Consider the following 26440-nt stretch of genomic DNA (forward strand, 5'->3'; position numbering starts at 1 on the left):
ACATAAAAAATATACTCACATATAATATGGGATGAATTAAAATCAAAATTTATTCTTAAAGTTTCACTCAGCAGAACTGGATAGTATCACTGTTGACTTTTAAAAACTGGCAATAAAACTGACACTGACTTGAGACGAAGGGATGAAAAATGAAGAAAATATCACTATAGAACATAAAATAGCAGAAATAATAAGACAGCTATCATCAAGCAAGCATCGGTTCAGAAGTCAGGAACATGGAATAAACAGGCCAAAGTTCTGTGCTTTGTGAACCTTCCCCCTTTATTGGGGAATGGCATTTTCTGACACATAATTACTCCCACAGAGGAAATGCTTTTCCAGAACCTCTTCTTCAAAATTACAAAGAGCTGAGAATTACACAGTAAATTTTTGGCAGTTAACTTGGAGAGACTGTTGCTTGGAGCTGCTGCACCCAAACAGTGAGTTTCTCAGCAAACAGGGCCTGCTGCAGCCCATAAACTCATCTTTGTGGAGGCCCCACTGAGAGACCCACATGTTCTGCAGCTCAGTGCCAACACCCCTTCAATGCTCCAAAGGTTCACTTGCAACTCTGCATAAACCGCCAGTTTATAAACTTGGCTCCAGAGACAGCTTCACCTGCAGGGTTTCATTTTTCTGTTTGACACCTTAATGTTGATTTTCCTATGCACCACAAAAGAGCCCTCTCCAGTGCTTCTCACACAATTACACAATCCCTCTATTGTAACTCAGAAGAGGATTAATGATTGAGTTTTATTTGATTATAGTCTTGATTAATCCTGACTTTGTTTAATTTGTGACCTTTGCTGGAATCCCAGGGGCTGGGAATTAGAAAATGCACACTGTACCACTGTACTCTGAAGAGTTGGAGCTTGCCAATTTATTTCATGCCTCATTAGCCACAAAAGCTATAAAATTTTAGTCCAAAAACAGTTCCACATTTTTTCAGAGTACGGGTACAAAATTTTGTATGAGCTTTTCATTTTGATTTAAATACAGTAAGCCAATAATTAAGTCTACCCTAGTTATACCCATAGGGTTCTAATTCCAACTGGCAGGTATCTCAGCAAAATACCAAATCCCAGGCAAGTCATATCATGATGCAGCTGCCCTGATTTCCCAAGGCTCAGAATTAGTTTTTGTGAAGGGCAGAAAAAATAAAATCTGCTTTTAAAAAATCCTCCCAAATTACAATATTCCTTGATAAATAAATCTTAAAAGATACCACATCATGGAAATTTTAGTTCTAACTTGAAAGCTCATATATACTTATTTACGGTGCTGCGCCTGTAATCCCAGCTACTCTGGAGGCTGAGGCATGAGAATCGCTCAAACCCGGGAGGTGGTTGCAGTGAGCCGAGATCCCGCCACTGCACTCCAGCCTGGGTGACAGGGTAAGACTGTCTCAAAAAAAAAAAAAAAAAAAAAAAAATTGCTTTACTTCTCTGAGAAACAACACAATGTCAAGGAGCCAGAGGTGCCATCAGCGGGTTAGGAGGACACAAGCAAACAGACTGACTCTAGCAACTGATTTTCTTTGAGGCCTTTGCTGCTGAAAGCTAGAGGTCAAGCCCAAGGTACTGAAGGGGCAGGTCAGCAGCACTAACTTCAAAACAAAAAGTCCATATGGGGTATGTGATGATACCACTGATTACAGAGATGGCAGGAACTCCACGTCTTCCTGTAGCGGTTGATGAAAAAACAGAAATAGTAGCTACAAGCAGCAGAAAATGGGTTTCTAGGAGAAGAAATTACGCTATCCAACCCCTGCACTGAGATGCAAAAGACAAAATGATGTTCTTGAGGAAAAATGGGCATATAGTTTTCAAATAATAAACTATATATTGGGTAGCATAAGAAATAACTGGTTTAATTTTACATAGTGGAAATTCAATCATATAAAGCCAATGGGAAAGTTTTTATATTACTCAAATTTTATCAAATTTCATATTATCCAGCTGGTGAAAAGACTTACTTTTGGCCATGTATCTCCATAGAAAAAAAGACAAAGCATGGCTACTTCAAGTGAAATAGCCAGAAAAATAACTGATAACTCCATGAGTAAAGCAACTGCATCTTTTTGAGGAAACAACAGAATAGCGCTTGCAAATTTTATGCCAACTGGATAGGTACCATTTCCAAGAATTTCTGGTCTAAAATAAGTTGTTAGTTGCTTGATACATGAGAAAAACTATTACCACTTCCCACACATAGAAAAAAAAGACTGTTTCAGATGCTCACAGAAAAAAAAGGTCCCCATTAATAGGACAACTATGTATTCAGAAGTGACAATAAAAATTAGGTTAATAAATTATTTTCCCATAAATAACAAAGATCAAAGGCATATCTCTCTTGCTATCTTAGGTAAATAAAATCTTTCTTACTAATTAACTAAGGCTGATCTCATACCTCTAACACTACTGAAGTTTGACAGAAACAAACATTAATAAATTTAACGTTGTATCAATAGAACAGGGGAGATAAGTCAGTGGTCAATTTTTCTTGCAAAGTAGTTTTATCTGTTTTACGGCTCTTAGAAATTCCAGGATGTCTGAGCCAGTGCAATAAGTGACACAGGCAGAATTCAAACCCTGGTATATCTGTTTTTAAAGTTCATGCCAGAAAGGATAGCTAACTGCTAAAAGTTACGAAACACGAACTTGATTATGGGCCTCCTGTATCCCTATAAAATGTTCCCTTTGTTAAGGTGACATTCTCATTCTTCACATTTCTGTGCCTATGTTTCCCGTCTCCCTCCCTTGTGAGTGACATCATTGGCAGATTTTGAAGAAAGAGGTGAACACACTCAGTTCGGCCCCTTCTGCTCTCCTCTCTTCAGACCTGGCCGCCTACGCAGAAGGTCCATCCTGTTCCACTCTCCGCCATGCAGTAAGAGGCCTGCAGTTACTCAGCTGTGCTGGTGGGCAGATCTGTCTACTTCAGGAGGGATATACTAGTGAAGATACTTGGGCGCAAATATAAAGTCATGTTTTCTAATCAGCTTTGTCAGTAATAATGATAGTATTTTCATCTCCCTCATTTGGACTCCCCTGTTGACTACTCAACTGGATCCAGATTCAAGAGGATAAACATGGAAAACCTTTGGCAAGAGATACACAATCTATCTGCCCACGAGTAGAAATTCAGAAAAGTCTTCTGACTGCATGTGGTACCCTTCAGAGCACAGAACTATTGCATCTCTCTAATTTCCCAAATGTTTTAGCCTCTGATTATTCACTGAGATTCTAGTAATAAAGCAGTAACTACTGATCAAGAACTGTTTAAATGGCCGGGCGTGGTGGCTCTTGCCTGTAATTTCAGCACTTTGGGAGGCCAAGGCAGGCAGATCACCTGAGGTCAGGAGTTCGAGACTAGCCCGGCCAACATGGTAAAACCCCATCTCTATTAAAAACACAAAAAAATTAGCTGGGCCTGGTGGCACGCACCTGTATTCCCAGCTACTTGGAAGGCTGACGAAGAGGCAGAGGTTGCAGTGAGCCGAGATCGTCCCACTGCACTCCAGTCTGGGAGATAAGAGCAAAACTCTTCCTCAAAAAAAAAAAAAAAAAACAAAAACTGTTTAAAGTGTTTTGCATGTATTAACTTCCTTAAAATCCCCTCAGCACTAACACGGTGAAACCCCGTCTCTACTAAAAACACAAAAAATTAGCCGGGCGTGGTGGCGGACGCCTGTAGTCCCAGCTACTCGGGAGGCTGAGGCAGGAGAATGGCGTGAACCTGGGCGTCAGAGCTTGCAGTGAGCTGAGATCGCGCCACTGCACTCCAGCCTGGGTGACAGAGCGAGACTCCGCCTCAAAAAGAAAAAAAAAATCCCCTCAGCACTAGGTACTATTACAAATTCCCATTCTATAGATGAGGAAACTGAGTGACTGAGAGGTTCAATATCCTGCTAAGAGTCACACAGACAGGAAACGGTGAAGGCCGTTTCAAAGTCAAGTCAGGCCCTCGAGTCTGCGACCTTAACTAGTTTTCGTCCGTTCAGTAGGTCTTAAGGGGACATTTAAAAATAAAAGAAAGAAAAAGAAAACGTCAGAGGGCACATAATAAGAATATTGTTTTGTTACATACTTATTTGATTATGTGTGTGTCTGTCAGAGTGACAGTGAGAGACAGAAAGGGAGCAAGAAGGGGGAAGGTACAGAATACTTTTCCTATTGGGGTCCGAGTAAAAAAATAGGCCATTGTGTCTCTCTACAGGTGGGTGAAGAAATTCATAATCGTTCTGATAACAACCTAGTATATGATTTACTCACTTCCCCTCTAGTGTGACATACGAATAATTATTCCTACACTAAGATGCCATCAATACTTATTATTAGATAATCTTACTATCTACAATACTACCACAGTTCCCAAACTGTGCACTGCAGCACCCCAGGGAACTCACAGGGGTACTGCAGAGTCTTTTAAATTCTGAGAAACACAGTGGTGTCAGACAGTGTGCAGATTACTAGCTTGTGGTATTTCACAGTTTGATACGACATCATGCAAAATTATTGTTCATGACATTCCATCTCTTCGAAATTGAGTTTTTGATGGTTGCTGTGTATCTTAGTCTATTCAAGCTGCTATAACAAAATTTCATAAACAAGGTAGCTTATAAACAACAAAAAATTACTTCTCACAGTTCCAGAGGCTGGAAAGTCTCAAATCAAAGTGCTGTAAGATTCCGTATCTGGTGGCAGCCCACAGATGGCATCTGCTCACAGCTTTTCTCACACAGTGGAAGTGGCAAATGAGTTCTCTGGGGTCTCTCTTACAAGGACACTAATCCCATTCATAAGAACTCCAGCTTCAAGACCTGATCGCTCCCAAAGACTCCCCATCTCCTTGTACCATCCCCTTGGGGGTAAGAATTCCAACATATGAATTCTGGGGGGACATAGCCATGCAGACCACAGCACTGTGACTGAAAGCACAACACAGTTCTGCACAGAAATTAGTATGGAACAAGAAAGGAAGTTGGCAGTGGCCAATCTGATTCCAAGGTTTAAAAAACTGCGCCATGTCCAACAAGTACACATTTGATTAGTAAGTAATAAGAAATTAAAACATTTTCTTTCAATTCATTATTACTAATATGTCTATTATTTCTTGACATGATTACAAACTGTTGGAACATAACAAACTGTTAGGGACTGTTAAGTATTTATTTTGGCCTAAAAGTCAGGAAAAATTTAGTGATTGTGCTAGAACCAAGTAATGTTAGGAACTTCTGTCCTACTGCAAAGAAACTGACTTCCTTTCAGAAAGCTGTAAGATAATGTCTACCATTCAAGTTTGAAGAATTGTCAAGTATTCTTTCAATTTATGCATGCAGAACAACATAAACTGCTTTAGTTTTTTGACATGTCCTCATTTTAATATAACTGAATAAAAGCATGTTTTTTCTTTATCTCAGGTCTTTATTTGCTGCTAATCTGTTGCAATACTCTGGGATTCAAACGAAATTTGCCTGTGGAGTAATTGCTACCATTCGTGCAAATAATAACAACAATAATAACAGCTGAAGAAGAAACAGAACCTCAACTACAAAACCATTACTATTTGGCAGCTACTGATTCTCATCTTACCTCTATCCCTGTCAGAGGTTAGGACACTGCCCTATCTTAAGAGCAACACCGCTATTTTTAAAATAATAAAACAATGTCTTATATGCACAATGACCATTCACACAAATGTGACCTTTGAGGTTTATCTCCTGATAGTTTGAACTACGTTGTCAGCATTCAGATGGGATTTACAATGAATCAAAGCTACTACTGTTCACACTACATTACGTCTACAATAGAGTGCAACGAGATACCATAATATTTTCATATGGTACTTTTTATTAGCCTGCACTTCAGTTCAGTTCAGTTCTAGTCAATGAAATACACAGTACTTTTTAGGTTGAAACCTCTATTTATAATACTGCTTTAAGAAACTTAGATGGAGGAGGAATACCACAGAGGACATCGATCCTCTGACCTAAAAGCAAGTTAAAATGCCCAATTTTAAATAAAAAAATGTTGGGTAGCGTAAAGGAATCATCAACTTACCTAAACAGTGATTGGTGACTAACTAAAGGGGCGCTCTGGTATTAGTTTAAAATAAAAACCAAACACAGCTCTGGAACCGTCTTATGCTTTAAAAGCGAAAACAAGAATACAATTTTTAGCAGGATGCAGAAAGGATGCACCCACAGCTAAAAGTAGGAGGCGAGAAGCAGCTGCAACAAAGAAACTCCTTCAAACCAATGACATCCAAGTTAACTGTGCAGAAAAGTCACTTCACTCAAATTCAATGTGCAACTTCTATTTAATCCCAACTACTAATAAACAACGAACACCTCATCTAACATGTTTACGGGGCCTGTGGACTCATTACTCATACAACACCTAAAGTGGGCAGCAGGGAGTTGAAAAGAAAGAAAATTCATGCCAGCTCAACCCAGGGTCAAATCACAAAGAACTTATTTTATGCAATACTTACTAAACTCAATTATTCTTTTACTGATTGGTCCAAAATTAAATGACCTGATTAGCTATATTCAGGAAAACACCAAAGTTGATTTATCTTTCCCTTTAAGACAATCAATCCACAGAAACTGACAGCAGCTGGGCTTTAGTAAAACAGCTATCTTCTTAGTAATCGAAGAGACGAGGCACAAATGAACACTAGCGTGTCATCAACAGTCTCTAGGGCCTCACTTGCCCTGGAGCCCGTCAGCACTTCCCAGAATGCCAGCAGGGAAGAAGAGGGCACGTGCCCACAGTATCTCCATATGAAACCCCCAACTACAACCATGCCAAAGTTCACCTATTGTTTGCCTGTGATGTATCCATAAAAGTTTACATATATAAACTTTGCAATTATTTGGGTACTTTCTAACAGATGAAATTACAATAAAATTGAGTAATTAACCCATTGAAATATGTATATGTGTCTGGTCAGAAAACTTTCTGGGCCAGGCGCTGTCTCAAAAAAAAAAAACACAACTTTCTGATTAGGCCCTCTTCTACAACTGGAAATTACTGACAGTGTCACACTATATTATTTCATACAATAGGATTTTATCCCTAGCAAGCAGAGCTGCAGCATCTATGTAATAATATAACAATTTCACTCATCTCCTGATATCTTAAATTGAAGCACAGAGGGGTTTAGCTACAGGAAGTCTGCCAATAAAATAAAACAACAACAAAAATTCAGACCTAGAAATAAAAAGAAATGTTTTCCAATAGTTTTACATGGAGAGACGGAAATACACAAGCACAGTGTGACTGTCTTATCTCCGCAGGAAATTAGCAACTGAAAGAGGTTTATTCCTCTAATTTGTACTTTAATATGAGAGGGTTGAGCAATTGCCTCATGGAACAAGCCCCTTTAATACCACCTGGTCTACTTCCCAGCAGTAAGTTCCACCCCCAAGCCTGTCATGGCTCATTTAAGTAGTACAGTATGCTCCCTCTGTAAGTCTGCTCCTAGAGCTTAGAGAATTTAAGATATAATGAGATACGAAGGTGTTTACCATGAGCTAGAATGGAACTCTGAGCCAAAGCAACAGGAGCTGGATGTCATGAGCAGGCTGAGAACAGAAGGTTTTTTTTTTCCTTTAAAGTATACTGGAAAAATAAACTATTCCAGAAGACACCATAAAGTTTGGGTAAAGGCAGAAGTTTTAAGCAGAAGTAACTCTTACAGAAACTCAAGAGAACAAAATAAGATTTCAGAAACAGAAATGAAGAGCAGGAAGTACATCTTTCATCATTGCCTTCTGCTGCCTTTCCACAGAAAACTGTTGTTTAAGAGAGTTGTAATTCATCCCATCTCATAAGCAACAGCAAAACTTTGCAACAGATACTCCATCTAAAAGCAACAATCAAATCCATCTGATGGATTTTGAAGACTTCAGGAAGAAAATAATGATTATAAAATAACAGCTGACAAAATTGGAGAGAAGAAGAAAAAAAACCTAACAGACTGAAAATAGTTTAAATTAGAACCTATACTTGTGATAAATATCATGAAGAAACCCAACATGATCCTCCCCTCTTGCTCCAAACACATAAAAATAGTTCTTAAAAGGAAAATAATAATTAGGTATTGAGCTTTAGCCAAACCAGGAGAAGTGCTAATAACAAAGAAAGAATTCAGTTGCTGACGAGTTTAAGTGGAAATAGCTTACGGGAGTGGGGCGAGGGAGCAGGAGGTAAAAAACTGGCTTCTAAGCCTTAGGGAGGAGATCCCAGGATTGGGGCTCAGGAGGAAATGGAACTAACCTTTCTGCATAAAGTTAAAGAAAGTCACAAAGGTTGACTACCCCTGTGAAAATAGAGACCTTTAGAAAAACTTTACTTACTAGCCCATGACTCTTAGGCTATGGGTACAAAGACTCTTAGGCTATGGGTAGAAACGAATTACTCACGAGAACTCACTGATGCATGAGAGACACACAGAATCCCAAGCACAGAAATTCACATAAAAATGGGTCCAGAAAGAGTGAACGTACTAAGTCCCCAGAGAGAGAAACTGGAAGCTGCTCTGAAGGAACAGGACTCCTGAGGACAGGAGCTCCGCGGAAGCAGAGCTATCAAAGATTACCAACCAGATGAGAAAACAAGTCCTCACCTAAGAAGACTTCACATTGTAAAAACCAGAAGTACTGGAACTGTGTTAAAGGGCCTTTACATAAGTGTAACAGAGGTTCTCCTAACAGAATGCCAATTATCAGACTCTCCAGATCAACCAACATTCCTTCTCCCTTCCAGTAAATCGGCTGATACCCAGGCATACTGAAAGATAGCAACTCAGAGACAACTGAAGACTCTTGGCTGCTTAACCAACATTTGTGCTTCCAGCTGTTTTTCACGTATCTTTTCTTCGCAGAGTGCCTTCAAGACTATCTCTAAAGCTCAGAGGTAGATGCTGATTAGACTAAGCCAAGAAAGGTAATCCCACTTTCCTTCTTCAGGGACTTGGCACGGGACTCAGTCTGGCCTAACAGATGTTGAGTAAAAGTCTGCTGTTGGGGGACGCTGGATATCAGGACTTCTGAGAAACATTTTCAAATATCTAAGAAAGAGACCTAGGAACACGCAAAAGGATGGCATCACTTGACACCAGCCTGAGGACAAAAATCAACAGATAGTTCAATGCCAGTACATCGGGTCAGTGGATAGTTTTAAAAATCTTGACTGTAGTTGTATTTACGCCTCCTGTGCTTTCCTTTTATAGACTATGTTTTCTCACCACAATACAATAATACTGTGAACTCAACAAGAAATACCTCTCTCCCAACTCCCAATTTGATGAAATGAAACCACCACACCCTAGATAGGTTAAAAAGAAACACTCGGAAATCCAGAGACTTCCTCATACATGGGAAAACAAATATATAGATATATATCAAACCTTGGATATACCTAATGAATTTTTTTTTCCCCTGAGATGGAGTTTTGTTCTTGTTGCCCAGGCTGGAGTGCAATGGTGTGATCTTGGCTTACCACAACCTCTGCCCACTCTGGGTTCAAGTGATTCTCCTGCCTCAGCCTCCTGAGTAGCTGGGATTACAGGCATGCGACACCACACCTGGCTAATTTTGTATTTTTAGTAGAGATACAGTTTCTCCATGTTGGTCAGGCTGGTCTCGAACTCCCGACCTAAAGTGATCCACCCGCCTTGGCCTCCCAAAGTGCTGGGATTACAGACATGAGCCACTGCGCCTGGCCAATAGAATTCTTTTATTTTTTTCAGACGGAGTCTTCCTCTGTCGCCCAGGCTGGAGTGCGGTGGCGCGATCTCAGCTCACTGCAAGCTCTGCCTTCCGGGTTCACGCCATTCTCCTGCCTCAGCCTCCCCTGCAGCTGGGACTACAGGTGCCCGCCACCATGCCCGGCTAATTTTTCTGTATTTTTTTTCTTTTCTTTTCTTTTTTTTTTTGAGACACAGTCTTGCTCTGTCGCCCAGGCTGGAGTGAGTGGCACGATCTCAGCTCACTGCAAGCTCCGCCTCCCGGGTTCACACCATTCTCCTGCCTCAGCCTCCTGAGTAGCTGGGACTACAGGCGCCTGCCACTGCGCCCGGCTAGTTTTTTGTATTTTTAGTAGAGACGGGGGTTTCACCAAGTTAGCCAGGATGGTCTCGATCTCCTGACCTCGTGATCTGTCCGTCTCGGCCTCCCAAAGTGCTGAGATTACAGGCATGAGCCACCACGCCCGGCCGGTAAAGCAGCATCAAGATTGAGAGGATGGACTCCAATTTTGAAAGAAGTTCTACTGTGGGTAAAATGCTATCAAACAGCATCACATGCTTCAGAAAAATCTTTTGTGAAAGGAAGAGTCCATTGATGTGGTAGCGTTATTATTGTCTTCTTTTAAGAAATTGCCACAGCTGCCCAAACCTTCAGCAACCACTACTCTGATTAGCCAGCAGCCATCAACCATCAAGATTAGGGGCAAGACCCTCCCGCAGCAAAAAGATCATGACTCCCTGAAGGCTCAAGATGATTGCGAGAATTTTTTTTTTAAATAAAGCATTTTTAAAGTATGCACATTTTTTTAGACACAATGCTATTGCACACTTAACAGACTATAGCATCGTGTAGATATAACTTCTTCTTTTCGAGACAAGGTCTCACTTTATCACCCAGGCTGGAGTGCAGTGACGTGATTACAGCTCACTGCAGCCCTGACTTTCTGGGCTCAAGCAACCCTCCCACCTCCGCCTCCCAAGTAGCTGGGACCACCGGTGTGTGCCACCATGCCCAGCTATTTATTTTCTTTCTTTGTAGAGACAGGGTCTATGTTGCCCAGGCTGGTCCTGAACTCCTGGGCTCAAGCAATCCACCTTCCATGGCCCATAAGTGCTGGGATTACAGGCATGACCCATTCCACCCTGCTTACATGTAACTTTTATAAGCACTTATGGGCCATTTGTGTGACTCGCCTTATCACAATATGCACTTTATTTCAGTAGTCTGGAACAAAACTTGCAGTATCCCCAAACTATGCCTAAAATGCCCTAAACAACCATGTTTATGAATACATATGTTTTAGAATTTTCTTTTGAATTTTATTCTTTTTCCTTCCTTCCTTTCTTGCATTACTAGGATCTCCAATATAGTACTGAATGGGGGGGTATAGACATCCTTATCTCTTTTGCAATCTCAGGGTTCAGGTTACATCATTAGGTATGATGTTAGCTGTAAATTTTTCATGATGCTCTTTATTGAGCTGAATTACCTCCTATCTCTAGTCAGCTAAGATATTTTATCATAAATGGGTGTTGCCTTTTATTAAAAGCCTTTTCTGAATGTTCTCAGGTGACTAAATGATTTTTTTCTGTATTTTGTTCAGGTAGTGAGTTTAATTAATTCATTTTTAAATACTGACTAAACCTTGCATTCTAGAAATAAGGCCAACCTGGCTGTGATATATTAGCTTTCTTGTTTATCTTGATTTCAAATTGCTAAGGTTTTGTTAGGGACTTTTATGTCAACGTTCATGAGTGACATTGATGTGTAATTTATTCTTTTGTAATGTCTCTGTCAAGTTCAGGCATGAGGGTCACAATTCTAAGCTGACTTGGTAAGTACTTCTATAATACCCTCTTTATTTTGTGAATGAGTTTCTCTAAGACTGCTTACACATTTGGTAGAATTCAACAGTAAAGCCATCTGGACCTGGAGTTTTCTTTGTAGGAATGTTTTTGATTATAAATTCAATTTATTTTTCTTTTCATTTCTTAATTTTTTTTTTTTTTGAGACGGAGTCTCGCTCTGTTGCCCAGGCTGGAGTGTAGTCCCACCATCTCGGCTCACTGCAAGCTCCGCCTCCCGGGTTCCCGCCATTCTCCTGCCTCCGCCTCCCGAGTAGCTGGGACTACAGGCGCCGCCACCTCGCCCGGCTAGTTTTTTGTATTTTTAGTAGAGACGGGGTTTCACCGTGTTAGCCAGGATGGTCTCGATCTCCTGACCTCGTGATCCGCCCATCTCGGCATCCAAAAGTGATGGGATTACAAGCATGGGCCACTGTGCCCGGACTTTTTTCTTAATTTTTTAGTTCAGGGTCATATGTGAAGGTTTGTTATACAGGTAAACTTGTGTCACGAAGGCTTGTTGTACAGATTATTTCATTGCCCAGGTATTAAGTCCAGTACTCATTAGTCTTTTTTTCCTGATCCTCTCCCTTCTCCCATCCTCCACCCTCCAATAGACCCCAGAGTCTGCTGTTCTCCTATATGTGTCCATGTGTTGCCACCATTTAGCTCCCACTTGTGAGAACATGTGGTATTTGGTTTTCTGTTCCTGAGTTAGTTTGCTAAGGATAATGACCTCTAGCTCCATCCATGTTTCTATAAAAGACACGATCTTGTTCGTTTTTATGGCTGCACAATATTCCGTGGTGTACAGACACTACATTTTCTTTACCCAGTCTACCACTGATGAGCATTTAGGCTGATTCCATGTCTTTGTTATTGAGAACAGTGCTGCAATGAACATAGGTGTACATGTGTCTTATTTCAAATAGCTTTTGGGGTGTTAAGTGTTTTTTGTAACAAGAATGAGTTATATAGTGGCGAATTCTAAGATTTCAGGACACCCATCGACTGAGTAGTATATATACATGGTACCTAATATATAGTTTTTTATCCATATCCTCCCTCATCTCCCCCCTCGGAGTCTCTAAAGTCGATTGTATCACTCTGTATGCCTTTACATACTCATAGCTTAGCTCCCACTTACAAGCGAAAACATAAGGCTTTTGGTTTTTAACTCCTGTGTTACTTCACTTAGAATAATGGCCTCCAGCTCCATACAAGTTGCTGCAAAAAACATTATTTTGTTACTTTTAACGGCTAAGTAGTATTTAATGATGTATATATGATAGAACAATTGATATTCCTTTGGGTATATACCTAGGGATGGGATTGCTGGATCAAATTGCATTTGTTTTCAGGTCTCTGAGGAATCGACACATTGTCTTCCACAATGGTTGAACTAATTTATACTCCCACCGATAGTGTATAAGAGTTCCTTTTTCTCTGCAACCTCACCAGCATCTGTTATTTGACTTTGTAATAACAGCCATTCTGACTAGTGTGAGATGGTATCTCATTGTGGTTTTGATTTGCATTTTATCTAATAATCAGTGACTTTGAGCTTTTATTCACATGCTCATTAGCCACATGTATGTCTTCTTTTGAGAAGTGTCTGTTCACATCCTTTGCCCATTTTTTAATGGGGTTGTTTTTTCTTGTTAATTTGTTTAAATTCCCTATAGATGCTGGATATTAAACCTTTGTCACATAATTTGGAAAAATTATCTCCCATTCTGTAGGGTGTCTGTTTACTCTGTTGGTAGTTTCTTTTGCTGTGCAGAATCTCTTTAGTTTAATTAGATCCCATTTGTCAATGTTTGTTTTTGTTGCAACAGCTTTTGGCGTCTTTGTCATGAGATCTTTGCCTGTGCCCATGGTATTGCCTAGGTTGTCTTCCAGGGTTTTTACAGTTTTGGGTTTTACATTTAAGTCTTTAATCCACTTTGAGTTGATTTTTGTATATGGTGTAAGGAAAGAGTCCAGTTTTAATCTTCTGCATATGGCTAGGCAGTTATCCCAGGACCATTTACTGAATAAGGAATCCTTTTCCGCATTGCTTGTTTTTGTCAGGTTGGTGGAAGAGCAGATAGTTAGTTGTAGGTGTACAGCCTTATTTCTGGGTTCTCTATTCTGTTCCTTTGCTCTCTGCGTCTGTTTTACTACCACTACCATGCTGTTTTGGTTACTGTAGTCCTGCAGTATAGTTTGAAGTTGGGTAGCATGATGCCTCCAGCTTTGCTTTTTTTACTTAGGGCTGCCTTGGCGATCTGGGCTCTTTTTGGTTCCATAGGACAAATTTAATTTCTTTAATAGATAAAGGCCTGTTCCATTTTCTATTCCTTCTTGATCCAGTCTTAATAAATCGTATTTTTCAAAGAATTTGTCTAATATATTTATTAAATTTATTGGTATACGGTTGCTCAAAATATTCTCTAAGTATCTTTAGAAACTGGAGTGATAACCCCTCTCTCATTCCAGGTATTGGCAATTCATGTGCCTTCCTTTTTCCCTTCATCTGTTTGCTAGGGACCTATCAATTTTTTTTAATTCTTTAAAGAACCATGGTTATGAATTTTGTGAATTTTCTCTGTTGATTCTCTGTCTCCTAAGTGTTTGATTTCTGTTATCTTTATTATTTCAGTTATCCTACTTACTGTGGTTTGCTCTGCTTGCTTTTCTGGTACCTTAGTGTAGAAACTAAGATCAATGAGTTTCAACTTTTCTTCTTTTCTAATATAGGTATATAAAGGTAAACATTTCATTCTAACCGCTTCTTCAACTGTGAAACACAAAATTTCACATTTGAATTTTCATTCAGTTCAAAATGATTCCTAATATTCCTTCTTCTCTAAGCCATGGTATTTAGAATTATGTTATCTAATTTCCAAACATTTTCTAAGTATCTTATTAACTTCTAACTGAATTCTACTATTGTTAAAGAACAACTCCAACATATCTCAAGTCTTCTGAAATTTACTGAGACTTACTTTTAAGGCCCAGCATATGGTCTGTATCTGTGAAACTTCCATATGCACTTAAAAAAATATATATTTTCTTCAGTTGTTAGATGTAGTATTCTATAAATGCTAAATAAGTCAAGTTAATAGTCTTTAGATCTTCTGTATTTCTGATTGCTTTTGTTTATTGACTAGTTCTATCAGTTTCTAAGGAACAGAGGTCAAAATCCCCAGTGATGACTGGTGACCACAGATCTGTTTGACCTTTAGTTCTGTCAGTCTGTCCTTCATGAATTTTAAAGCTCTATTAGATATATATTTATAAGGATTATTATGTCATTCAGATGTGTTGTCTGCTTTATCTTTATGATATGCTCTTTTTTTATCACTGGGAATACTCCTTGTCTGGAAGTCTCCTTTGTCTGATATTAATATAGCTATGCCAGGTTTCTTAGGATTACTATTTCCAAGAACTACCTTTTTCCATTCTTTAATTCCAGCCAGTGTTTATGATAGTATAGGTCTTTTGTACAGCACACAGTTGAGCCTTGCCTTTTTTTTTTTTTCTCTAATACATCCATTCTAATATCTCTGTCCTTTACTTGGTGTGTTTAGTATATTTCATTTCGCCATAAACATTGATATGGTTGAATTTATGTCATTCATTTGTTGTTCCTGTTCTTTGTCCATTTGTTGTTCCTTTTCTGCCTTTATTGGTTGGATAAATGAAATAATTTCTAGCATTGAATTTTATTTCCTCTATTAGCTCTTCAGGTGTTTCTTCTTTTTTCTTTTTCTTTTTCTTTTTTTTTTTGTGACAGAGTCTCGTTCTGTCGTCCAGGCTGGAGTGCAGTGGCACCATCTTGGCTCACTGCAACCTTTGCCTCCCGGGTTCAGGCAATTCTCCTGCCTCAGAATCCTGAGTACCTGGGATAACAGGCACCCGTCACCACACCCGGCTAGTTTTTGTATTTTTAGTAGAGATGGGGGTTTCACCGTGTTGCCCAAGCTGGTCTCAAACTCCTGACTTCAAGTAATCTGCCCGCCTTGGCCTCCCAAAGTGCTGGGATTACAGGCATGAGATATGGTGCCTGGTCGCTCTTCGGGGTTTGTAAAATTTTTCTTATTATTCTGGTAGTTGTTCTACAGCTAACAATATGCACCTTATCAGAGTCTACTTAGATTATAAATTGTACTACTTCACATCTAACACTTCATAATTTTTCTCTTTCTTTCTCTCTCCTTTTTTTTTTTTTTTTTTAAATGGAGTCTCGCTCTGTCGCCCAGGCTGGAGTGCAGTGGCCGGATCTCAGCTCACTGCAAGCTCCACCTCCTGGGTTCACGCCATTCTCCAGCCTCAGCCTCCCGAATAGCTGGGACTACAGGCGCCCGACACCTCGCCCGGCTAGTTTTTTGTAGTTTTTAGTAGAGACGGCGTTTCACCGTGTTAGCCAGGATGGTCTTGATCTCCTGACCTTGTGATCCACCCGTCTTGGCCTCCCAAAGTGCTGGGATTACAGGCGTGAGCCACCGCGCCCGGCCGCCTTTCTTTTCTTTTTTTTTTTGTTAGAGACAGGATTTTACTCTGTCAATCATACTAGTGTGCAGTGGCACAAACAGAGCTCAGTGTAAACTCAAATTCCTGGGCTCAAATGATCCTCCAGTCTCAGCCTCCCAAAGCACTGGGATCACAGAATGAGCCACCATGCCCAGCCAACACTTCACATTTTCTACGTCACAAACGTAATAACCTTACAATTCTACCTCCTAATATTTTGGGATACTGTTATCCTATCTTTCACTTTTACACATATTATAAATGCCAGCTCATCATGTTATTTTTACTTTAAAGCTTTAGTTGTCTTTTAAGGGAATTCTGAAAAGAAAAAATACATTTTCTATATGTATCAACTGATTTACGATGTCTGTTTTTTTTTTTTTTTTTGGCGGGGGGACAGAGTCTCACTCTGCCACCCAGGCTAGAGTGCAGTGGTGTGATCTTGGCTCACTACAGCCTCCATGTCCCGGGCCCAGGAATCCTTAGTCTCAGCATCCCAAGTAATTGGAAAAAAAGGTATGAGCCACTATCCTCAAAAAAAAAAAAATTTCTTTCTTTTTTTTTTTTTTGTAGAAACAGGGTTTTGTCACGTTGTCTAGGCTGGTCTCAAACTCCTGGACTCCAGCGATCCTCCTACCTTGGCCTCTCAAAGCGTTGAGATTACAGGCGTGAGCCACAGTGCCCGGCCCATGTCTGGTGTTCTTCGTTCCTTCCTGTAGATTCATGTTCCCACCTGGATTCACTTCCCTTCAGCTTGAAGAACACCCATTAGCGTTTCTTGCAGAGTGCTTTCTAGAGATGAATTCTTCTCATATTTGTTTATATGAAATTGTCTTTATTTAATCCTAGTTTTTAAAGGATCTTTTTCTCTGGTTACAGAATTTTAGGCTAATTTTTTTTTTTAGTACCCTAAAAGAAGTTCCCTTGTCTTCAGGTCCTCACTGTTTCTGATAAGGACTCAGCTATCACAGTTTACCTTTATGTGCTGTGCCTTTTTTCTTAGGCTGCTTTTCTTTTTCTCTGCATATTTTGTTTCCAGGGACTAGATTATGATATTTCTAGTTGTGATTTTTTATTTTTTGTATTTATCTTGCCTGGTTTAACTTAGTTTCCGGGATTTGTAAATCAAAGATTTATGGTTTCAAATTAAATTAGAGAAATATGTTGGTCATTTTTAAAAACTATCTTTCATGTGCTTCATTCTCACTCTTTTATCCTTTTAGTGTTCCAGTTACATGCATGTCAAACCATTTGAAACTGTCCTACATGTCACTGAGGCTCTGTTCATTTGGTAAACATCCTTTTGCTCACTGTTCTATAGACTGAACAATTTCAATTGATCTATTTTGAAGTTCACTGACTCTTCCTTTTGACAGCTCTAATTTGCCATTAAGACTATCCACCAGGCCGGGCGCGGTGGCTCACGCCTGTAATCCCAGCACTTTGGGAATCCAACCTGAGGTCAGGAGTTTGAGAACAGCCTGACCAACATGGAAAAGCCTCGTCTCTACTAAAAATACAAAATTAGCTGGGCGTGGTGGCGCATGCCTGTAATCCCAGCTACTCGGGAGGCTAAGGCAGGGGAATTGCTTGAACCAGGGAGGCGGAGGTTGTGGTGAGCTGAGATGGCGCCACTGCATTCCAGCCTGGGCAACAAGAGTGAGACTCCATCTCAAAAAAATAAAAAAAAAAAAAAAAAAAAAAAAAAAAAAAAAAAAAGAAGACTATCCAATTAAATTTTTCATTTCTATTTCAATTATCAAATTCCCATTTTCATTTTACAATTATTACTTTTTTGAGATAGGGTCTCATTTTGGTGCCCGGGCTGGAGTACAGTGGCACAATCACAGCTCACTGCAGCCTCGATCTCCCGGGCTCAAGCGATCTTCTCACCTCACCCTCCCAAGTAGTTGGGACTAGGTGTGCACCACCACACCTGGCTGATATTTAAAAAAATGTTTGTAGAGACAAGTTCTCACTATGTCAAATTTCCATTTTAAAATAGTTTTCCTTTCTCTGTTGAGATTTCCTATCTATTCCATCACCAACATGACATTTTTCTCTAATTCTTTGATGTATATTTATAAGGGTGAATTTAGTTTTTTTTTTTTTCTGTTAGACCACATAGGACTCCTCAGAGGTGATTTCTACCGCATGCTCCTTTTCTGCTCTACAGATCACATGTTCCTGATGCTTTGCATGTCTGGTAATTTTTAAAAGTTCAACATGGGATCTATTGCAAATATGGTTCTGTTAATTTCTTCTGAGGAGCAGTGATTTTTATTCTGGTACATATAAGTCAGTTAATAGTTTACTCCTTGCACTTGTATAGATTTGGAATTAACCTTTGATAGCCAGATCTGCTGAGAGCTCAGGATATTTCCCAGGCTTCTCTATCTCAGTGAGACTCACCGTCCAAATTTGGTCTACCCTGTAAGACTTAATTGGGGCCTCATTTTACTAGTCTTAGCCTGGGTCTAGAGTAGGCCTGATATTAGAGCATGGTCCTCGCTCCTAAGACCGATCTTTTTTGTTATCTCAGCTAGATAACTGAAGTTAACAAGGATTTCTCCACGCTGACTGGGTTGGAACTGCAGACTCCCCACAGCTCTAACATTACAATTCCACTCTCATTCTGTAGCATCTAATCTCTGGTAAGCCTTGGGCAGTGTTGCTCAGTGAACATGTAGCCTAGTCCTCAGCCAGGAATCATGACATCTGGCCTCCAACTTCTCCTCAGTATACTGTTTGTATATGAATTACTTCCCTCATTTACACAGGACATTTACGACTACAGAATCAGGGGACCTTAGGAGGTCATCTGGCCAAAGTACACAATTTTTAAATCGATGGGGGATCTTAGAGATTTAGGAAACCCTTTCAAATCTGAGTGAGAAAACTGCAAACCTGAAAAGTTAAGTGATTTCTCCAGGTACAAATACAAAGGTACAAATTGGATTTTCAGTTGTAAATATCATGCTTTGCAAGCATTCAGCTTTACCAACGTAAACGTGTTTTTTTAAAATCCATTTGATCCTCACAACAACTTCATGAGATGGGGCTAAGTATTATTATGCCTGTTTCATGGGTAAGCAAAATGGCTCAAAATGTAAGCACATCCTTTGCTACACAGAGCATCTTCTAACACTCTTCCATTCAGTAACTTCTGAAAGAAAAGCTGATGATTAAATGGATACGTTACTATCTTTGACATCCATAGCTTGAGGGGAGTTTTACCTATTTGCAGAGTGAGTAGCTACCTACAGGGTACACTCTGGAGGACAATGAAAAAGATGGTCCTGAAAGGAAAATTAAAAAACAAACAAAAAAACCATCAAAATCCAAACAAAACCAAAACACCTGCCATACTGGTAAATTATATATCAGATTTTCTTCAAATGGTTATTGCAATTAGGTTAAGGCATCAGGTTACCTACCTGCAATAATTAACCTTTTAAATGATTCCTTTATATTTAACAAAAGGGATCAGGGTTGATCCTATACCACCAGCAGAGAAAAAAAGAAAAGATAAGGAAAAAGTAGGACAATAATCTCACTTCCTTCCTCTTGTGAGGAGTAGATGACAGTCAGTCTTAATTCCGTCCCTACACAAGTAAGCACATTTTTACATGTGAACCATATATTGATAGAGAGAAAGAATTTTGAAAGTTGAAAACAAGAGGGACTTTGGGGGCCTTTACCTGAAAAGTTTAGTTCTTTATTTGCTAGACCTTATTCCAGCCACTTGAGGCTTTTACATAAAATATGATTAGAAAGCATGGATTTTTTTTTTTAAACGTGGTTTCTTCTATTTGGAAGTTATTTAAAAATAAGTTTAAAATTTATAGAAGGAGAAAGGCAAAGAACATTTAGGGTTATTTGTAATTTATTCCAATTCAGGTCACAAGAAAGTAAATAAATTTCTATAGGGTTTGCCGTATAAGAGCACTGAATATCAGGGCAGAAAAAAAGAGGAGCAGAATAAGACAGTTAAGCAAAACTGAGGAGGAGTCCCAAGGGATAGCTGATTGCAGATATAAACTTTGCTTTATAATTTTAACTAGTCCCAGACCCACCAATGCTATTTGTTTATAGCTATACTGTACAACATATTTTGTTTTCTTTTTCAAGTGTAAAATAATTTTATATTAATTTATGTGGGTTTCCTACATAACATTCAACCTCAGTATTCCAGCTCATTGTGAAAAATGCTTCCAAGTCCACTAAAAGTCTTTTATCATATGTGTACAGACTTAAAAAAAATGGCTTTTGGTGGAAGTATAAATAAATATGATTTTGTGAAGAGTAAACATGCTCTTACATAACTCAGAATGCATTTTCATTTTTATTTCCCCCCTAAATTGTTACTAGGATATAATTTGGATAACTATTTACAATTTCGTGGTTAATTTGGAACACTATGTCATAAATCCCAAATGAGATTTTTTTTTATTTTAATGTCAGCAACCCCGCAATTTTTTTTTTGTTTTTGAGACAGAGTTTCAAAAACTTGTCGCCCAGGCTGGAGTAGAGTGGCGAGATCTCGGCTCACTGAAACCTCCGCCTCCTGGGTTCAAGTGATTCTCCTGCCTCAGCCTCCTGAGTAGCTGGGATTATAGTGTGTGCCACCATACCTGGCTCATTTTTGTACTTTTAGTACATGTTGGCCAGGCTGGTCTCAAACTCCTGACCTTGTGATCCACCGGCCTCGGCCTCCCAAACTGCTGGGATTGCAGGCGTAAGTCACCGTGTCCAGCCAATTTTTTATATTTTTAGTAGAGACAGGGTTTCGCCATGTCAGCCAGGCTGGTCTTGAACTCCTGACCTCAGGTGATCCGCCCGCCTCGGCCTCCCAAAGTGCTGGGATTACTGGTGTGAGCCACCGCGCCCGGCCTGTTAACAGCTCTTTTAATTGCAATTGTTCTCTACTTTTCTCTCTTAACAGTCAATAATTTCTAAAATGTCAGAATTTAGTACTGGACTCCTCTTAGGTACATATGAAAATTTGTTCTCTGTTTGTGGGAGACCTTTTTTCGGCCAGAAGGCATCTCATGAGTATATAATTTAACACAGAGATAGCTGGATTTTTCTGCCAGCTTTACTTGTTTCCAGAGAAGACCAGTCTTCTAAACATGTCTGTCTAGTCAGTTCAGGAGATTCTAATATTTTTCATTTTTCACTTGTGTTGACGTCAACTTTTAAATCATATTTATTTATTTTTTAAGCTCCCAATGCGTATAGCGATTTGTTTAACTTCTACTCGTTGGTTTCATTCTTTGAATGACTTACAACGAACTGCCTGCACATAGGAGGCTACCTATCGAATAGCTCTAAACTCTCAATGCAACCAAACAGCTCTGCCACCCCTTCCCTGAACAAACCAGTTGTCAGGGCAGTCAAATTCACAGCTCAATAAAAATTCTATTAAAAATAAAAAATGGATCTTGTAAAATTTATTCTGAATGCTGATGCAGGGTGGGACTGCAGGAGGTGTCTGAATGCAGGGCAGTGTCGAACTAGCTCATCTAGAATTCTTAATAGTGAACCTCATGACCTCAACTGATACTTAAAATTTATTACAGTTATTACAGTTGTTATTTTATTATTTTTCCCCTGCTTCCTTTTATCCTTTCTTCCTTAAGGGAAAAAGGCTAACATAAAAGTGGAATAAAAAAGTAATGGTTAACAAAACCACAGCATAAGGAAGAGAAGAACCATTGTGGGATCTGCCAATAAAAATGTTCCTTCTCTTCAGGGCTGGCTAACCAACGCAAATGTTTCTAATGCACCACTGGCAGGCTACCAAGTGAACCGTTTTACGTCTCCCCAAACTTACGGTCACCATTTATCTGTAACAGACGCTCAAAAATTACAATAATATATGCTAGGAATGGAAAACAGCTATTAATTCATTTCTCTTGGCTTGATGAGGTCAGGATTATTCCAGAAAACAAGGCTATTCTAGTGCTTTGCTGAAGAATTTTCTATACAAATGGGCCAACTACCTTTTCCTCAGGGAAGACTATTTCTTATTCTAGATCCAGAGTCACACATATGCATGTTTCAGCCTCCCTGCACATTTCATTCCCCTCATACTTCCGCCTCTCAAGTTCTCTAGGTAGACTAAGTGTTTTTACTTGTTCAATGATCAATAATTGAATAATTTAAACCTTTAAAATATGGTGGGTCCTGCAATGACTACAGAGTGACGAATCTAGTGTCGTGGCCAATAGTCACAGGGAGGACTTCCCTTTCTCCACTTAAATTTGCAAGCTTTTTTCTCATGATGCTACTTGGAACCCTAACCTCTCTTAATTCTCCCCGTATGCCAATCCACTTCTGGCTTCACTTATGCATTATTTCCAAGACATATCACCTGTAATGTTTTCCTAAAAGGATAGAATCTCTTAGCCTTGCACTGTAGCCCAAGACCGTGCAAGCACAGAGGACACCTCAACATTCTTGGGTTGCAGTCACAGTATCGCAATCATCATGTCCCATGAGAATTCATGCCAAGGTATCATGGCAAGATTCTGTACAGCTCTATTATTCAGGTATTCAAAGTTTACTGATATTTCAAAGTAGCAGAAAAGTAATCTGATGTCAGTTTAAAGCACTAGTTGGAGAGAAAAAATGTTATTTTAGGCCAAAGACAGACTGTGCATTTATGCAGAGAAGAAGTGAGCAGGGATTACGTGAGAGAGAAGTGACAGCGAAAGGCTGCTGAGGTGGGGACTAAAATCAGTGACAGAAATAAGAATCTGGCCTTATGAAGGAGAAGAAAACCTATCCTCTGAGACAGAAAAGAAGACAACAAAAATAAGATAACTGCTGACATAACGAAGGTAACTGAGGGATCCCACGATAGACCTGGTTTCGGTAAAATAATAGTAGGGCCTTTAGGTAAGGGGAAGGCAAAAAGACATGTTTGTTTTAAATAGAAGGTTACTGAGAAGAAAAAGAAACATCTACTATGTATTAGCAGATGTATACATGCTTCACAACAGATTACAGTCTCAGCAACCTACAAAATGTGGGGGAAGCAGGAAAATGTTGTATAGCAAAGTTTTGCTAAAAGTGACAATTTTCTAAAAATTGGTTTCCAGTGTGGCAAAATGTTAACTATTCAGTCGTGGAGACAGGTATATGGGGGTTCATTCTCTCTACTTGTGTGTACCTTTGGAAATGTTTATAATAAAAAATGTGTTTAAAAAGTGCCTAGTCTTCCTACCACCTCAGAACCAATAGCCCTCTTCCCAGTAAGCTTACCATTTTGCCTGAACTTTCCAGAAGATTTTAGGAATTTCAGAGAGTTAATTACACACAGATAAGTATATGCCAGAGGATTTAAAATTCATTAGAGGAACCAAAAATATTTCTATTTGATCAGGATTTGTTCCACCTTTGACCAAATTTATTCTAGAGAGTGAGAAATACAAGTTAGCATTAAAATTAGGTAACTGTACTGGGGTAATAAACAGAGCCAGATGAAGACAGGGAGAAAAAGTATTTCCACTAAGCATATGCTTGAAGAATAAGATACAAACACTTACTTCATCTCCAGAACTTCCTCTAAGTGTTTCCTTCTCTCCGCCCGAAGATTAGTCAAGTGAGTTTCCTTTTCTGCCAGAGACTGTTGGGTGGAGGACAGCTTTGCTTTCATGGATTCTAGTTCCTGCTTTACTTTCTCCATGGCCATCAGTAACTCCTCCACCTATCATAAATATGGGAAGGAGAAACACAGAACATCTTGATTAATAAAAGTCAGAGGACCTGGGTAACGGGCAACTCTTGGGTCCAGAAAATTGGAGAGACCCGGGAACACATTAAAAATTCTGTACTCTTTCTGGATCAGGCATGTGTATGTGTGTATCAAGAGACCGGGAACACATTAAAAATTCTGTACTCTTTCTGGATCAGGTATGTGTATGTATGTATCAAGAATCAATACAGCAGTATAACATCCCTACAGTAGAATAATTATACAGTATAATTCTCTTCCGTTTCGATCAGCAAGAACTTAATACATGCAAGGATGTCGAGTCATCAGTTAACAAGCCGCACGCTGCCACTGACAATACCTTTTAAGGAAGTTCTCTGGAAATGACCCAGAAATTTCCATGGAAATAATATAATACAAATATAAACATAAAAAAAAAATAATATACAGAATGATTTTAGGAAATAAAAGACATAAACTTGGCTAATGCTAATAACAGATTTCCTGTATATATAGATGAATAATTTTTAGTCCTCTAAACTAAAATTTTCCTATTTACATCATTAAGAAGAATTTCTTTTTAAAGAAACTGCTAGAATTCAATCAATTTCTTGCTCTAAATCCAGGTAGGTAGGGTTTCTTTTTTAAGGAAGGCAGGAAGAAAATATATACCTGTATACCTATATAGAAATATATACCTGTATACCTATATATGTGTGTATATATATACACACACATACACACACCAGATAGAAAGGAGACAGAATGCTTTAAAAATGACATGAGGAAAAATAAAAAAAGCCTTGACAGAAACAGACCTGAAAAACAACAAACAAAAAACCACCAGAGAAGAAAGACAAAATGCTAAAACACAAGGAAAAGAAACTAAGAGAACAACGTAAGTGCTTTATCAGTAATTTCCACTTATTCCAGGTGGCTACCAAATCAGCATTATTTAAATAAACATGTTCATTTTAATTCAGAAGCAAATGTAACCAAACAGCCAACTGCATCAATTACAAGAGTTTATGTTAAGTTGTTAATTGCCAAGAAATAATCTTGGTAATAACCAGACTTTTCAGAAGTAAAGGGTAGGGCAGGTAGAGGTGGGGCATTTGCCATTCATTGACTCCTACATAAGCCTCATTTGTGTGAGGCTAAAACAGAGAAGCCTAGAGTCAAAAATCAGCATGACAAATCAAAGTTGTTTCACTGACCCTTGGAAATTAGTGCTTCATACCTAAACAAAGTTTCCATGTTGACTGGTAACAGCTGTTAAACAATGATAGTAAGCAGATGCATTTAGTTTTTTTGGCACCCGAATTATTTTATCCTTCCAGAAGTGAGCAAGTGAAATGTCTTCTGCTAACAGCATCCTCACAGTCCCAGTTGCCATAAGAATATATTGTTAAGGCCAGGCGCTGTGGCTCATGCCTGTAATCTGAGCACTTTGGGAGGCCAAGGCAGGTGGATCACCTGAGGTTAGGAGTTCGAGACTAACCTGGCCAACATGGAGAAACCCTGTCTTTACTAAACAAACAAATATATTGCTATGTAATACATTGGGATATGTATTCACATCTCTGCAAGCTTTACATGAACATATACCATTGATTCAATTTTATCAGTTTAATTCATGTAAAATTTTATCTAAAATAGGGTACAAATAATACATCAAGCTATGTTTTTATAACATAAAATCAGTAATGGATAAGAACCATTTATAGGAGCTCCAACACACAAAGCACAGGATGTGCCCGTCTTTCATGAACTTATCTTAAACAGATCTCAAAAAATCTTCCTCCCATCCTGTCTTTTGCCACTCCAGGCAACCAACATTGTCACTTTCTTACATAACTTTGACAGATATTTTACATATACACCAGCAAGCATGTATAAATAACCTATTTCTCCTTTTTCTACACAAATGGAAGCCCATTCCATACATACTCCTATGCATTTAAACATTTGGGGAAACTTTTTATAAAATATAAAATAAACATAGAAAAATACACAAATAATAATGTGTACAGCTTTAAGAATTTTCTGAGTGAACACATGTATGTAACCAGCACACAAAACAATAAACTAAATGTTACCAGTACCCCAGAAACTGCCCGCATATCCCCTTTCCAGATAAAGAGTAACTGGAGTAAAAGAGTATTCTGTCTTTTAACACTCTAGATTAATTATGACTGTTTTTAATTTATACAAATGAAATTATGTAATATATAATTTTACAGATTTTTAAAATCTGTACTATCTGTGAGATTCATCCAGGTTACAGGATGCAATTATCATAACTGTATGGTATGCCATTGTGTGAAAATACCAACATTTACTTAAAGCACTTGTAATAATGAGCAGTTTTTAATTTTAACGGAGTTTAATCAATTTTCTCCTTTGTATTTCTTATATGCTCAGAGCTTTTGGTATACTGAATAAGATTTTCTCTACTTCAAGGTCACCAGAATACTCTTCTATCCTTTCTTACAAATGCTTTATTGTTTCATGTTTTCATTTAGAATACATATGCAACCAATTTTGGCATACATCGTAATGGTTAAAATTCATTTTTATTAGTATGAAGATAGAAGAATT

At 38.8% G+C, this 26440-nt stretch overlaps 1 protein-coding gene across 2 annotated transcripts in view; it reads right to left on the reverse strand.

Annotated features, from left to right (window-relative positions):
* Positions 1-26440, reverse strand: part of LOC108522856 (ELKS/Rab6-interacting/CAST family member 1-like) — a 291981-nt gene that overhangs the window by 204963 nt on the left and 60578 nt on the right. For both annotated transcript variants that reach the window (XM_017863316.1, XM_017863305.1), the window contains one exon: positions 23673-23833. In XM_017863316.1, the coding sequence (XP_017718805.1) occupies positions 23673-23833 (161 nt within the window). The remainder of the gene's footprint in view (positions 1-23672; positions 23834-26440) is intronic.

This window comes from Rhinopithecus bieti, unplaced genomic scaffold, assembly GCF_001698545.2.
Source record: "Rhinopithecus bieti isolate Rb0 unplaced genomic scaffold, ASM169854v2 scaffold_2654, whole genome shotgun sequence".
Lineage (NCBI taxonomy): Eukaryota > Metazoa > Chordata > Mammalia > Primates > Cercopithecidae > Rhinopithecus > Rhinopithecus bieti.